Source organism: Pelophylax lessonae (assembly GCF_965119305.1).
Source record: "Pelophylax lessonae genome assembly, chromosome: 4".
In the NCBI taxonomy this organism is placed as follows: Eukaryota; Metazoa; Chordata; class Amphibia; order Anura; family Ranidae; genus Pelophylax; species Pelophylax lessonae.
In genome coordinates, this window is record NC_138771.1 from 585,764,595 (window position 1) to 585,777,378 (window position 12,784).

Below are 12,784 nucleotides of genomic sequence, written 5' to 3' on the forward strand. Positions count from 1 at the left end.
AAGTGAAACCCCTAAGTGAAAATGTCCAAATTGGGCCCAATTAGCCATTTTTCCTCCCCAGTGTCATGTGACTCCATAGTGTTACAAGGTCTTAGGTGTGAATGGGGAGCAGGTGTGTTAAATATGGTGTTATCGCTCTCACTCTCTCATACCGGTCACTGGATGTTCATGGCACCTTATGGCAAAGAACTCTCTGGGATCTGAAAATAAGAATGGTTGTTCTACATAAAGATGGCCTAGGCTATAAGAAGATTGCCAAGACCCTGAAACTGAGCTGCAGCATGGTGGCCAAGACCATACAGCGGTTTAACAGGACAGGTTCCACTCAGAACAGGCCTCGCCATGGACGACCAAAGAAGTTGAGTGCACGTACTCAGTCTCAGGTTGTCTTTTGGAAATAGGATGTATGAGTGCTGACAGCATTGCTGCAGAGGTTAAAAGGGTAGGGTGGGGTGGGGGAGGGGAGGGTCAGCCTGTCAGTGCTCAGACCATACGCCGCACACTGTATCAAATTGGTCTGAATGGATGTCGTCCCAAAAGGAAGCCTCTTCTAAAGATGATGCACAAGAAAGCCCGCAAACAGTTTGCTGAAGACAAGCAGACTAAGGACATGGAATACTGGAACCATGACTTGTGGTCCGATGAGACCAAAATAAACTTATTTGGTTCAGATGGTGTGAAGCGTGTGTGGCGGCAACTAGGTAAGGAGTACAAAGACAAGTGTGCCTTGCCTACAGTCAAGCATGGTGGTGGGAGTGTCATGGTCTGGGGCTGCATGAGTTTTTCTGGCACTGTGGATCTACAGTTAATTGAGGGAACCATGAATGCCAACATGTACTGTAAACATACTGAACAGAGCATGATCCACTGCCTTCGGAAACTGGGCCACAGGGCAGTATTCCAACATAACGACTAAAAAACACACCTCCAAGATTACCACTGCCTTGCTAAAGCTGAGGGTAAAGGTGAGGGACTAGCCATGCAGATCTCCAGACCTAAACCCTATTAAGTATCTGTGGGGCATCCCACAGAGGGGAGTGTCTGGCTCAGTCTCCCAGCAGCTCGCTGAGAGGCTGATCCAGATGCCAGCCAAGACATCTGGGTGAATCCTGACTGTAAAGTTGGGATCTTTCCTGAGCCTGGACCGGCTGTGTGTCAGCCGACAGTAGGCTGCTATCCTCATTTACAGTAAGTGCTGCTATCTCATATTTGTTTGAATTCACATATATGTACACATTTGTTTCGATGATTTACACCTTGTTATTTCACATATTTAAATACTAGCGCAAATAATTGGATTTTTGTAAGAACTTACTGTAAAATCTTTTTCTCTGAAGTCCATTGACAGACGCAGCTCTTATGCTTATACCATAGGGGTATGCTGCCCCCTACAGGAGTAGTACTAAGCAGGAAAAAATTGACTTGCCCACAGGCGCTGTCTTTCAAGGCATAACCCCACACACACTCTTGCCACAAACCAGTTTCGTAGCAAGCAGTGAAGAACACAAACCATCCCCATAACAGAGCGGCGGGTGCTGCGTCTGTCAATGGACTTCAGAGAAAAGGATTTTACGGTAAGTTCTTACAAAAATCCAGTTTTCTCTATCGTCCATTGAGACACGTCCATAAGACACAGCCCTTATGCTTCTTATACCATAGGGATGTTCCAAAGCAGTGTAGGCATGAGGGGTGGGAAGAACGCAACCAAAAAAAAAAAAACAGGAAACGTTTTTCCAAAGGCTAAACATAACCAACTGGGTAACAAAGCTCAACCAGGAACCACAGGAGCTTACCCATAGAAAGCACATATAAACACCTGAAAGAGGAAAAACAAGTCTCTAAACAGCAGCCTGCAAAACCTTGCTGCCAAAGGATGCATTTGAAGATGCCAACAAATATACCTTGTAGAATTTTGTAAAAGTATGCACGGTCAACCAAGTCACCGCCTTACACACTTGAGTAACTGAGGCCTAATGAGGAAAAACCCAAAAGGCACTCCACGCTTTGGTAGGACACGCTGTCACAGGGAAAGGAGGAACCTGACCCTGCAATGAATAAGCCTGTACAACCTTCTGCCTAATCCGTCTGGATATAGTCGCAGCAGATGCAGCCAAACCCTTACGAGAGCCCTCAGTAAGGACCAAAAAAGAACAAAAAAAAAAAAACATAAGTCCCAGCAGGAAACCTAGGTCCTACTCCTTCACTAGGCAGCAAGAAACTGGTTTGAGGCAGGTTGGATGGGGTTATGCCGTGAAGGACAGCCCCTGTAGGCGTGTCAGTGATTTTTTTCCTGCCTACTACTACTGTAGTAGGCAGCATAACCCTATGGTATAAGAAGCATAAGAGCTGCGTCTGTCAATGGACGACCGAGAAATTACACTTTTTTCTGAAAGTTATATGTTCCAATGTCTCTCATACACAACCACTTACATTCTATTTACACGACGGTGTCATTCTGTATAGGGATAGTTTAAATTAAAAAAAGTTAAACTTCTGGAACCAGTAACTAAGCAGTTCAGATATCACTAACCTTTCAAATCCTGTGTAGGCTGTAGAATTAACGTGTGCTGTTTCTCAATGAAACTAAGCTCCTGAGCCACATGACAGGCAGTGAGTGGATTGTCCCCGGTTATCATCACCACCTGGGAAACAGAAGAGCAGAGAGGCCACATTAACATTAACCCAAATTCACATTGAAATGCTGAAGACTGCTTTAAAATGAGGAGCTATATCCATCATTAAAGAAATGAGTACTTCAAAAAGCATGGAGGATCTTTCTTGTAAAAATGATAGTTCATTGGGCTGTTACTCTGATTTCAGAGTCAGCACTGTAGGTGGCTTCACCTGCTGCATGCTTGTTTTAGGCCACAGACCAACAATTTTCACATCTTTCTCTTTATAGATCTGTACCCCTTGTAGCCAATTGCCTTCTGCTTGAAAAGGCTTTAAAGTCATGGCTATATCTTGACTTTTCGCATTTAATATCCAAGGTTTTCTAAGTGCTGTGGTGTATACTACATGATTCATTTAAAAAAAACCTTCCTAACATTGGTGCATTCATCTTGCAGTGACCATGGCTTTTCGCTCTACATGAGCAGCGTCCCTGCTATTTCAACATATTATGCAGCATCAATTACAATGTAAAACTACACTTTCCAGAATGCATTGCAGCATCTGCCTACACAGGACAGAAGATTGAAATGACGAGACTGAGAACATTATCAAGTACGTTTATAGCTTATGAGAGGAAAAAAAAAAAACATTCAAGATGGTGGCTATTGCTGGGAGAATATTGTAGAAGCATTGCATGAGCATAGCCACCATACTATGGGAAGGATCTTTAGATGCCACCTGCTGGCAGAATCAAAACCCTTATGCAATTCGAAGAAATAAACAATTATACACTAGATTGTTTGAGACAGTGATGAAACATTAATATTTACTTTTGACTTCTGATCAGACACGCACTTTAACCCCTTCCGAACTGCCCACCGCATATATGCTGCGGCAGGGCGGCCCGGCTGCGCAAAATTACGTATAGGTATGTGATTTTGTGCAAGGGATCTCAGGGCTGCTTCCACTGTGATCAGACACAGTGGAAGTCAATCAGCAGGTCCGGCGGCTGCAATGGCCAACGGACAACCACGATCGTGCAGGGGAATGACAGAACGGCCGTCTGCCAATGTAAACAAGGCAGACGGCTGTTCTGTCACAGATTGATCTTTTCCTTTGGCACACCCATCCCCCATGCATTTCAAAATCACTGCCTAGAGCACACTTAACCCCTTGATCACCACTAATGTTAACCGCTTCCCTGCCAGTGTCATTTATAGAGTAACAGTGCATTTTTTTTTGTTAGCACTGATCACTGTATTGGCGTCACTGGTCCCCAAAAAAGGGACTTCGTGTCAGATTTGTCCGCCGCAGTCCCGCTAAAAATCAGTGATTGCCGCCATTACTAGTAAAAACAAAAAAAATTAAAAAGTCCATAAATCGATCCCATAGTATCTAGACACTACAACTTTTGCGGAAACCAATCAAAATACACTTAATAGGATTTGTTTTACCAAAAATAAATAGAACACATATTGGCCTAAATTGATGAAAAAAAATAGTTTTAAATTTTTTTTATTGGGAATGTTTTATAGCAGAAAGTAAACATTTTTTTTCAAAATTGACGCTCTTTTTTCGTTTATAGCGCAAAAAATAGAAACCGAAGAGATGATCAAATACCACCAAAAGAAAGCACTATTTGTGGGGAAAAAAAATACATCAATTTTATTTTGGTACAGTGCCACACAACTGCGCAATTGTCAGTTAAAAACAGTGTCGTATCGCAAATAGCCTGGTCATTAAGGGGGGTAAACCCTTCTGGAGCAGAAGTGTTTAAATTCTATTTTTCTATCAGTAAAAATGCGGCTTCCTGTCCTCTCATGCTATAGTGTTGGCAGAGCCAAGTAACAAGTAACACTCTGTGTCCTCCTATAGACTTGCAATTTAAAAAAGGGAAGTGGGGGGTCTGACCAGGTCTGTTACTAAAAGCACCGGGGCTAACTTTGAGAACTATTGGACTGCACAGGCATATTTAGACACCCTGCACAACTTCTGTAGTAGGAACCTGGAGGTAAGACTATAAAATAGAGGTGGTTGTATAATGTATCTGACTGCCTATCAATTTCTGTGAGTAATAGGGCTTTAAAGTCAGAAGAGTAAAATGAAAGACAACTAGCAGAGGTTGGAATGCAGACCCTGTCTAAATGACTTACAACCAATTTAATTAACACCTTCCCAACCGACACAGTGGGTGACCGATCCCGCTGCACGTCTATGACGTCCACCCAGAACAGCGGATATCCCACCCAACCATCATGTTGTAAGCAATCATAGGGTGTAAAAAAGAAAAAGAATCCACATCACCTTCACAGAGTAGTACAGTGTTACTATGTTAAAAACTGTATTGCTCTGATCCTAGTATGTAATAAAGAAGAAAAAATATTTTAAAAATAACTTTTTTTTTTTTCTTTTTACATACTAGCACCAATCAATGTCCCTGATCCCCACCACACCTGTTTTATAATAACACTGTACTGCACTGGTCACAGTAAGTTAAAAAAAAAAAAAAAAAAAAAAAAAAAAAAAAAACTTGCCATGCCTCCCAATACCTTGGACTGTCTACTTTCCAAACTGGGGTAATATGGGGGATATTTGTACTGTCCTGGCATTTTCGAGCCTCAAGAAATGAGATAGGCATTCTGTACATCAGGATTGATCAATTTTCAGATATATACCATAATTTGTAAACTCTAACTTTCCTGCAGACTAAATAATAAACACTGATTTGGGTCATTATCACCAAAGAAATGTAGCAGAATACATTTTGCCCTAAATTTATGAAGAAAGATATTTGCAAAATTTTATAACCGAAACAAAGAAAACCTCTTTTTAAAAATTGTGTTTTTTTTTTTTATTTAGCAAAAAATTAAAAACCAAGTGGTGATTAAATAACACCAGAAGAAAGCTCTATTTGTGTGAAAAAAATTCTAAAAAGGTCATATGGGTACAGTGTTGCATGACCAAGCAAATATTCACGTGTGACAGGTCTGAAAGCTGAAAATTGGAAGGGGAACAGGAAGGGGGTGAAAGTGCCCAGTATTGAAGTGGTTCAGCAAGCGATGTAAAAGGGCAAATTATTTGATGTCAAATGCCTCTTGAACTTCTACTGTCCCAGCACCTACACCTAAGACACCTAAAAGCATATCTTACATGGTGGGATGCATTCTGGATCTCCTTGATAACGGCTTTGGAGTCAGCTTTAAGTGGGCAGGAGACCACAATAAAACCTGCAAACCTCAGATCGCACTCCAGCGTCTCCCGCTTTATTTCACGTATCTACAAGAGAAGATAGGCACAAGCATTTGAAAGATTTTTTAAAAAGAAGTCAATTGAAGAGCAAAAATTTCTCTTTAGAATGTGTTGATTCCATATAATATATCTATATAACAGTAGGTTCCTGCCTCTACATCAAAGTGTACTGGATCCAGAACCTGAACAATCAAAATGCTACAATTTTAGTGCTTTGGATTAACGCATTTATTTCTGGGACTCCTTACTCTTGCCCAAATATGATGCATTTGCCAGGTGAAGGACAATCCCCTAAAGAGCAGTGGCAGTCATCATGGTAAGTGCAACATATAGCAGGCTGGAAGCGGTGCTGAAGATCACAAGGATTACACTAATTCAGAGGCTGTATGAGGTGGGGAATCCATTTAAGATTGACTTCATTCTCTTCAGCAGATGCAAACTGCATAGAGGGTTATCCTGTGCATGGAAAAGCTGAAAGCTGCACATGACATTCTCCAGGTAAGACCCTTTTTACATCAGTGGCGAGATTCACCTTTTCATCTTGCATCAGGACTAAAAAACTGGTGGACCATTTAATTGCTACAAAGCTTGATTAAATCCAGAAACCTTAACCCTCTGAGAACGCACCATATAGCTAGTCAAACCCCGCACTCTAAAAAGGAAAGGAATACCATTTAGCTGCAGCTCCATCCAGGCCAGCTTATTGCAACAAATGACCAGGCCACCAACTGACTCTACAATAGGACTTGTTCACCCTAAATGGGCCTAAGTTATAGTGCATACAATAGCATTGCTGAGCTTATGACTGGGTATTACAACCCTTGTTCACTATGAAGGAGATGATAGCAGCACCTTTACCACCTACAACATGCATAAGAACAGTATGTAGATGGACAACTGACTCCATCTATTTATACCAAAACACATAAGTCCTATGGATGTGTGCCCATCTTCATGTGAAGATTCTGCTTTCAGTGAGGCATTTATATACAGCTTTGGGAATATAATCTTGTAGAGTGGGAGAATAATCTCTATTTCTGGAGTGAATCCCCTTTTTTTATACATGCCAGTATTCTGTTGGCTTTGCTTGCAGCGGCTTGGCATTTAATGCCACTGCCAAGCCTGTTGTCCACCAGTACCCCCAGGTCCTTTTCCATCCTAGACTCACCCAGAGATTTCCCCCCCCCCCCCAGTGAGTAGCTTGTTTTCGTGTTTCTGACGCCCAAGTGCATTACTTTACATTTTTCAACATTAAACCTCATCTACCATGTAGTTGCCCACCCCGTTATTTTGTTCAGGTCCGCTTGTAAGGTTTCCACATCCTGCATAGAAGATATTGGCATGCTTAGTTTAGTATCATCCGCAAATACTGAGATTGTGCTAGATATCCCCTCCTCTAGATCATTTATGAATAAATTAACCAGGATTGGTCCCAGGACAGAACCTTGGGGGACCCCCCTTTCCACACCCACCCAATCCAGGTGCGCCCTTTATCACCACCCTCTGGACTCTCCCCTGGAGCCAGTTCTCTATCCAGGTACTCACCCTATGGTCCATACCTACATTGCTTAGTTTGTACAGTAAGGGTTTGTGGGGAACGGTGTCAAAGGCCTTTGCAAAGTCCAGATACACCACATCCACAGGCTTACCTTTATGTAGGTGGCAGCTCACTTCATCGTAGAAGGTTAATATATTGGTTTGGCAAGAACGATTTTTCATGAATCCATGCTGATTACTAATAATACCATTTTCATTTCAAAGTCTTGTATGTGGTCCCTTGACATCCCCTCCAAAATCTTGCAGACTACTGATGTTAGGCTGACTGGCCTATAGTTAGCCGGGATATATCTCTGCCCTTTTTTAAATATTGGTACCACGTTGGCTTTTTTCCAATCAGCTGGCACCATACCCCCAATATATCACCAGCACACCATGGATCTTCAAAATAGTGTCCAAATATGTATTAAAGTGATCAGATTACAGAAGTAAACCACTGTGTAGACAACAGCTCTGACCAAAGACAAGCATCAGGCTATAGATTCTTAATAAAAAACAATATTCTGAAACCCAGTGTGTTCTGGCTGTTGAGCAGGAAACCCGATCCTTGCTGTCATATGAAGAAGGGTAATATTTCTTCTATTCTCCTGTCTGTTCAGGGGATCTCAACTTTCAGAAACCATAAGCAAAGGACTACATTACAGAATAGACTCCTATCTGGTCCAGTCTTGGACAGCAGGACAACACAGTAAGGGAACAGGAGCCTAGCACTAAGGACAAGCATGGACATTACTGGTGCGCACTCTGCAATAAATAAACACAAGTGTAATGTGAGGAGGCCATGCTACACTAATCAGAGCTGCTGCTTACCTGCTGATGGGAGAGATGGCCAAGCTCTTTATAACCCAAGGCAAGGACTCTGGCTCCTTCTCGAGAGATCTCTGTGTGCACTTGGTTGTAGTACTCTGGACAGTGAGAGAACTGAAAATAACACAAAGGATACTGCAGGTTTAATGCCTATACATGTATAGACCTGTACTTAAAGTGATTAAAAAAGCAAACAAAAGAAAAAAGAAAAAACACAAAAAATAAATAGGACAGGTGTATACTTACCTGCTCTTTGCACAGAGCGGCCCAGAACCACCATTTCTTGGGTCCCCCACTGATGCTTCTGACTCCTCCTATCCATTGGTGGCACTCTTGAGCCCTGTTGCCTGTCCAGACACAGACACGCCCCCACATCACTGGCTTTGATTGACAGCACTGTTCCACTGCCACAACACCAAAAAGTGTGTGTGTGTGTGTGTGTGTGTGTGTGTGTGTGTGTGTGTGTGTGTGTGTGTGTGTGTGTGTGTGGGGGGGGGGGGGGGAGGGGTATGAGAGAGCTGCTGCAGACAGACCCATCGATGGGTCAAATGAGGGCTCAAGTAGATTGGGGGGGGGGGGGGGGTATAGGTTTTATAACCACTTTAAAAAGGAGCTCCAACCATTTCTATGTTAATTAAAAGTCAGCAGCTACAAAAAGTGTAGCTGTTGACTTTTAATATACACACACTCACCTGCCCCACGATCCAGTGATGTGCTCACCTGAACCATCACTTGTCTCCTACTTCTTTCCCCAGCATTTCAACTGAGCACCCAGCTGTGACAGCTTCTGGCTTCACAGTCAGGTGCGAGTCACGCTGTGTCCTCTGAATGGTCTGGCAATCGTCTGGGACCTGTGACGTGTACCAGATGACTACAGGGAGAAAGGAGGGCAAGAAATGCAGCTCGACTCGCCTAGGCAAGTCAAGCAAAAGTGTAAGCGGGTACCTGTCAAAACTAGGTACCCGCTCAACCCAAAAAATTACATGCCAAAAGTGGCAGGGAAGGGAGGTGTATTTAAAGCAGAACTTGAGAAAAGAAAAAATTTGTAGCGCTCAACAAATAAATCACAATAATATTCGAATATTATAAACCACAATGTGCTAATTACATGTGCATCAAACATAAATTGCAAATGGTAATGTATAAATCAAAGTCTCTGGTGCTCCAAACATCAACATTTTAAACCAAATAACAGCAGCGGATGGAAAAACACAGAATTGATAGGAGTGTATTTCTCAAAGTCTCCACCACCTCCACACGTTCACCCAGTTCTAGTATATGTACTGCTTACCAGAAGTACAGGACCCCTTGATTATAGGGGGTCACAAACGCCTATTGTATCCTCACCTAATCCAACCAGACACTTCACCAATGTAGCGTGGTATTTTGTATGGACCCAGCACTCTCGCACCATTGAGAGTGTGTAGCCAGACCAAGGGTTAATATCAAAACCAGGCCATAAGTAGAAAAGACAAGAAGGCTCTCATGGTGCAGTAATTCATGATAAAAAACATTTATTGCTTAAAATCGCACTTACTACAATCCAGAAGTTAAAAGCCTTGAATAACAGAAGTCTCGGTTCAGAGAGTGAGAACGCCGCTCCTCGCCTGCGTTCCACCAAACCGGAAGTTACGGTCTCACGTTCCCGACGTACGTTTTGTCAGTCCGTGCTGACGTCATCAGATGATCCCCTGATGATGTCAGCACACCCTTTTGGGTGGAGCTCCATATATATTATATATATATATATATATATATATATATATATATATATATATATATATATATATATATATATATATATATATATATATATATATATATATATATATATTCATGTTTTAGTATTAGTAATTAGTAAGGGTAACCATTATGAACAGACCACTTTTATTAACATTTTTGGGTGTATGCGTTTTTTTCCAGGAGTGTGGTCAGAAGGTAGTTTTACAATATTTTAGGAATTTATTGCTATTTGTGACATTTTGTGGAAATTTTTTCTTCGATTTCTGTACGGTTATCCAGTGACCGGAAACAAATCTCCCAAGTATGGAACAGAACCAGTAAAAAAAACATAAAAACAAAAAACAAAAGTGATTTTAACCTTTAACCACTCGAATGTCAGGCAATCTTTTTTTTGTAAACATTAGGAGAGGAATGAGGGAGAGTTAAACACAAATTTCGTAGAGATGGTTAAACAAGAAAACAGCACCACTGCCATATTAATATCAGTCTTCAATAGGAGCTTTCATAGGCCTGTCAAACACATGGAAAAAAAAAAAAAAAAAAAAAGAATTGTACAAGAATTTCAGCACCAGAAGCGAGGCAAGACCTTTGCCATCTACATACCATCTTCTGTAATGTCTCCGGAGCCCCCTTCACAGTAGCCACGCAGCACAGATCAGTGGAGCCAGGACGTTCATAGGAAGCCAATACAGACATGCGCTTCAGAGCGCTGGCAAAATGGAATCTCTGGTGGATTTTCAGGCCCTGGGTTTTAATGCCACGAGGGAACACTTTCTCATCTGATGCACAACAGTAGGACATGCATTAATAAGTATAATCTGAAACAATGCCACAATAACAACTGAACGCTGAGAGTCATGAGCACCCACGCAGTACAATGCAGTCACCAACAAATATTGTCATGTGCTAGATTATAGATAACAGGATAGTTTAAAAACCTTGTCAGACAATGGGTAACCCCAGGATAAGCCATCAGAGGTGTCTGCTGCATGCCACCCACCTTTTTGACTACAGACTAAGCTGAATGTTAGGCTGGCCATACATGGATCAAAAATTGGCTGATTCAGCGGGAACCAAACAAATTTTGATGCATATATGGCCTTTCCCATTAGTGAGAAGTTGAGCTATCGAACGACTGCTAGAAAATCTCAGTTTGATCAGTGCTGCAGCCAATAGGCTGCGGCACTGATCAGTGTATTTTGACTGAGAGGAGGGGGAGTTTCCCTGTTGTCGGAATACAATGACATAGCAGGGAGGATTCCTGCATCCACACTGAATTGGACTGCTGGCTGTATGAAATAAACTGACCCATGTAAGGGTAGCTTTAATGGCAGTACCAGTCCAAGTCACCCAGTTTCCCAGGATCTTCACAATTCTGTCAGTCTGTAGGCCACCATACACCAGTTTAGTTTCTCTCAGTTGTACAAGAGAAAATCAATTGATTCCAAGCTAACCGTGTGGATAGAGAAAGTTCCTCAAGTACTGCACAATTCTGTGTGGTGGCCTACAGACTGACAGGTTTAGTTTCTCTCCGTTGAAAAAGAGAAAATCAATTGGTTCCAAGCTAACCATATGGATGGAGGAAGCTCTACTGCTGGCTATTGTATTCAGGAGCCACGGTACACCCACAGTGACTGCAGCAGAGGAGATACGTTTGTTGCTCAGCACATACTTTTCCACCCAGTTCAGTTGATTTAAAAAATTACTTTGGTCAAGCTGGGTGGTGCTTAAAGGGTCATCCTTGGCACAAATTTTGGTCAATTTAGGGTCTTTATGGACAACGTCTTCTAACAGGACCTTGCTTGCAGAAAGAAGTAACAGATCACAGTGATAAAGGGGGAATTTTGCGCCATTATATGAAACGCAGGGGGGGGGGGGTTGCCATGCGTCTCCATCCCTAATATGCAGAAAAATAAAAGAGGGTTTGGGACTTTGAAGGCGGGACAAAGCTGGCAGGGATATACATAAACATTTATTGGTGTACAAATTAAAAGATGTTACAAAATAAAATAACTCCGTAGACATGAGAGCTGGTAAGTGGTGTCCAAGTTAATAAAAACCAACATATAAACATTCCATGGAGTATATAAATAGTAGACATTAAGTATTGAAGTCATATCATCAATAAGCTCAACACGTATTGTGGACCAAAAATCGCCACTTACAGGAGAAAAAAAAGTGATGCATAGCTGCAAAGAATATAAAAATGTGTGGGAAAATTCCAGCATGGAGAGGGGAGGGGGGACACAAACCACCCAAAACCCCACACTTAAAAACAGCTTGGGTTGTATATGGCGTTCGAGGTAAGGCTGAAACGCATGTATCCCCACCGGGAGCTGAGGGAGCACAGGTCAGGTGGGTGTGGCAGAGCGTGGCACCAACAGGTGGGGTGAGTGTGAGAGGTGATGAGATGAGAAGAATCTTTGCCATTTCAGATCACAATTATGATCTCATAAGGAAGGTAAAGCTCATGCATTGTCCAATCAAGGGGCTTAGTCAGTGACCAAGCTACACTGCAGCTCCTAACCCAGTGTAACACTTTACGGGTTTATGTACTAGATAAATCAATAATTCGAGAACAAGGGCATAACCACCAGTCCTGTAGCCTGTGACTAAAGCCATATTCAAAATTCCCAATAAGTATAATTCTATATTATCCATTTGAAGTCCAGGCTTTTTCTGGTACTTTTGTTTACAAGTTTAAATCAGTATTTTTGTTAGAGAACGACTTCTAACCCCCAAACATTTTACTTTTTTTTTTTTAGCAGCGACCCTAGGGAGTAAAATGGCAAAAGCTGCAATTTTTTATGTCACA

The 12,784-nt window shown here is 42.0% G+C and overlaps 1 protein-coding gene across 1 annotated transcript in view; it reads right to left on the reverse strand.

Annotated features, from left to right (window-relative positions):
* The window catches only part of ATP13A1 (ATPase 13A1), an 89,500-nt gene that overhangs the window by 29,964 nt on the left and 46,752 nt on the right, over window positions 1-12,784 (reverse strand). The window contains exons 14-17 of the mRNA XM_082254825.1: window positions 10,573-10,748; window positions 8,230-8,340; window positions 5,764-5,889; window positions 2,531-2,642 (exon numbers count right to left, since the gene is read on the reverse strand). Of these exons, the coding sequence (XP_082110951.1) occupies window positions 2,531-2,642; window positions 5,764-5,889; window positions 8,230-8,340; window positions 10,573-10,748 (525 nt within the window). The remainder of the gene's footprint in view (window positions 1-2,530; window positions 2,643-5,763; window positions 5,890-8,229; window positions 8,341-10,572; window positions 10,749-12,784) is intronic.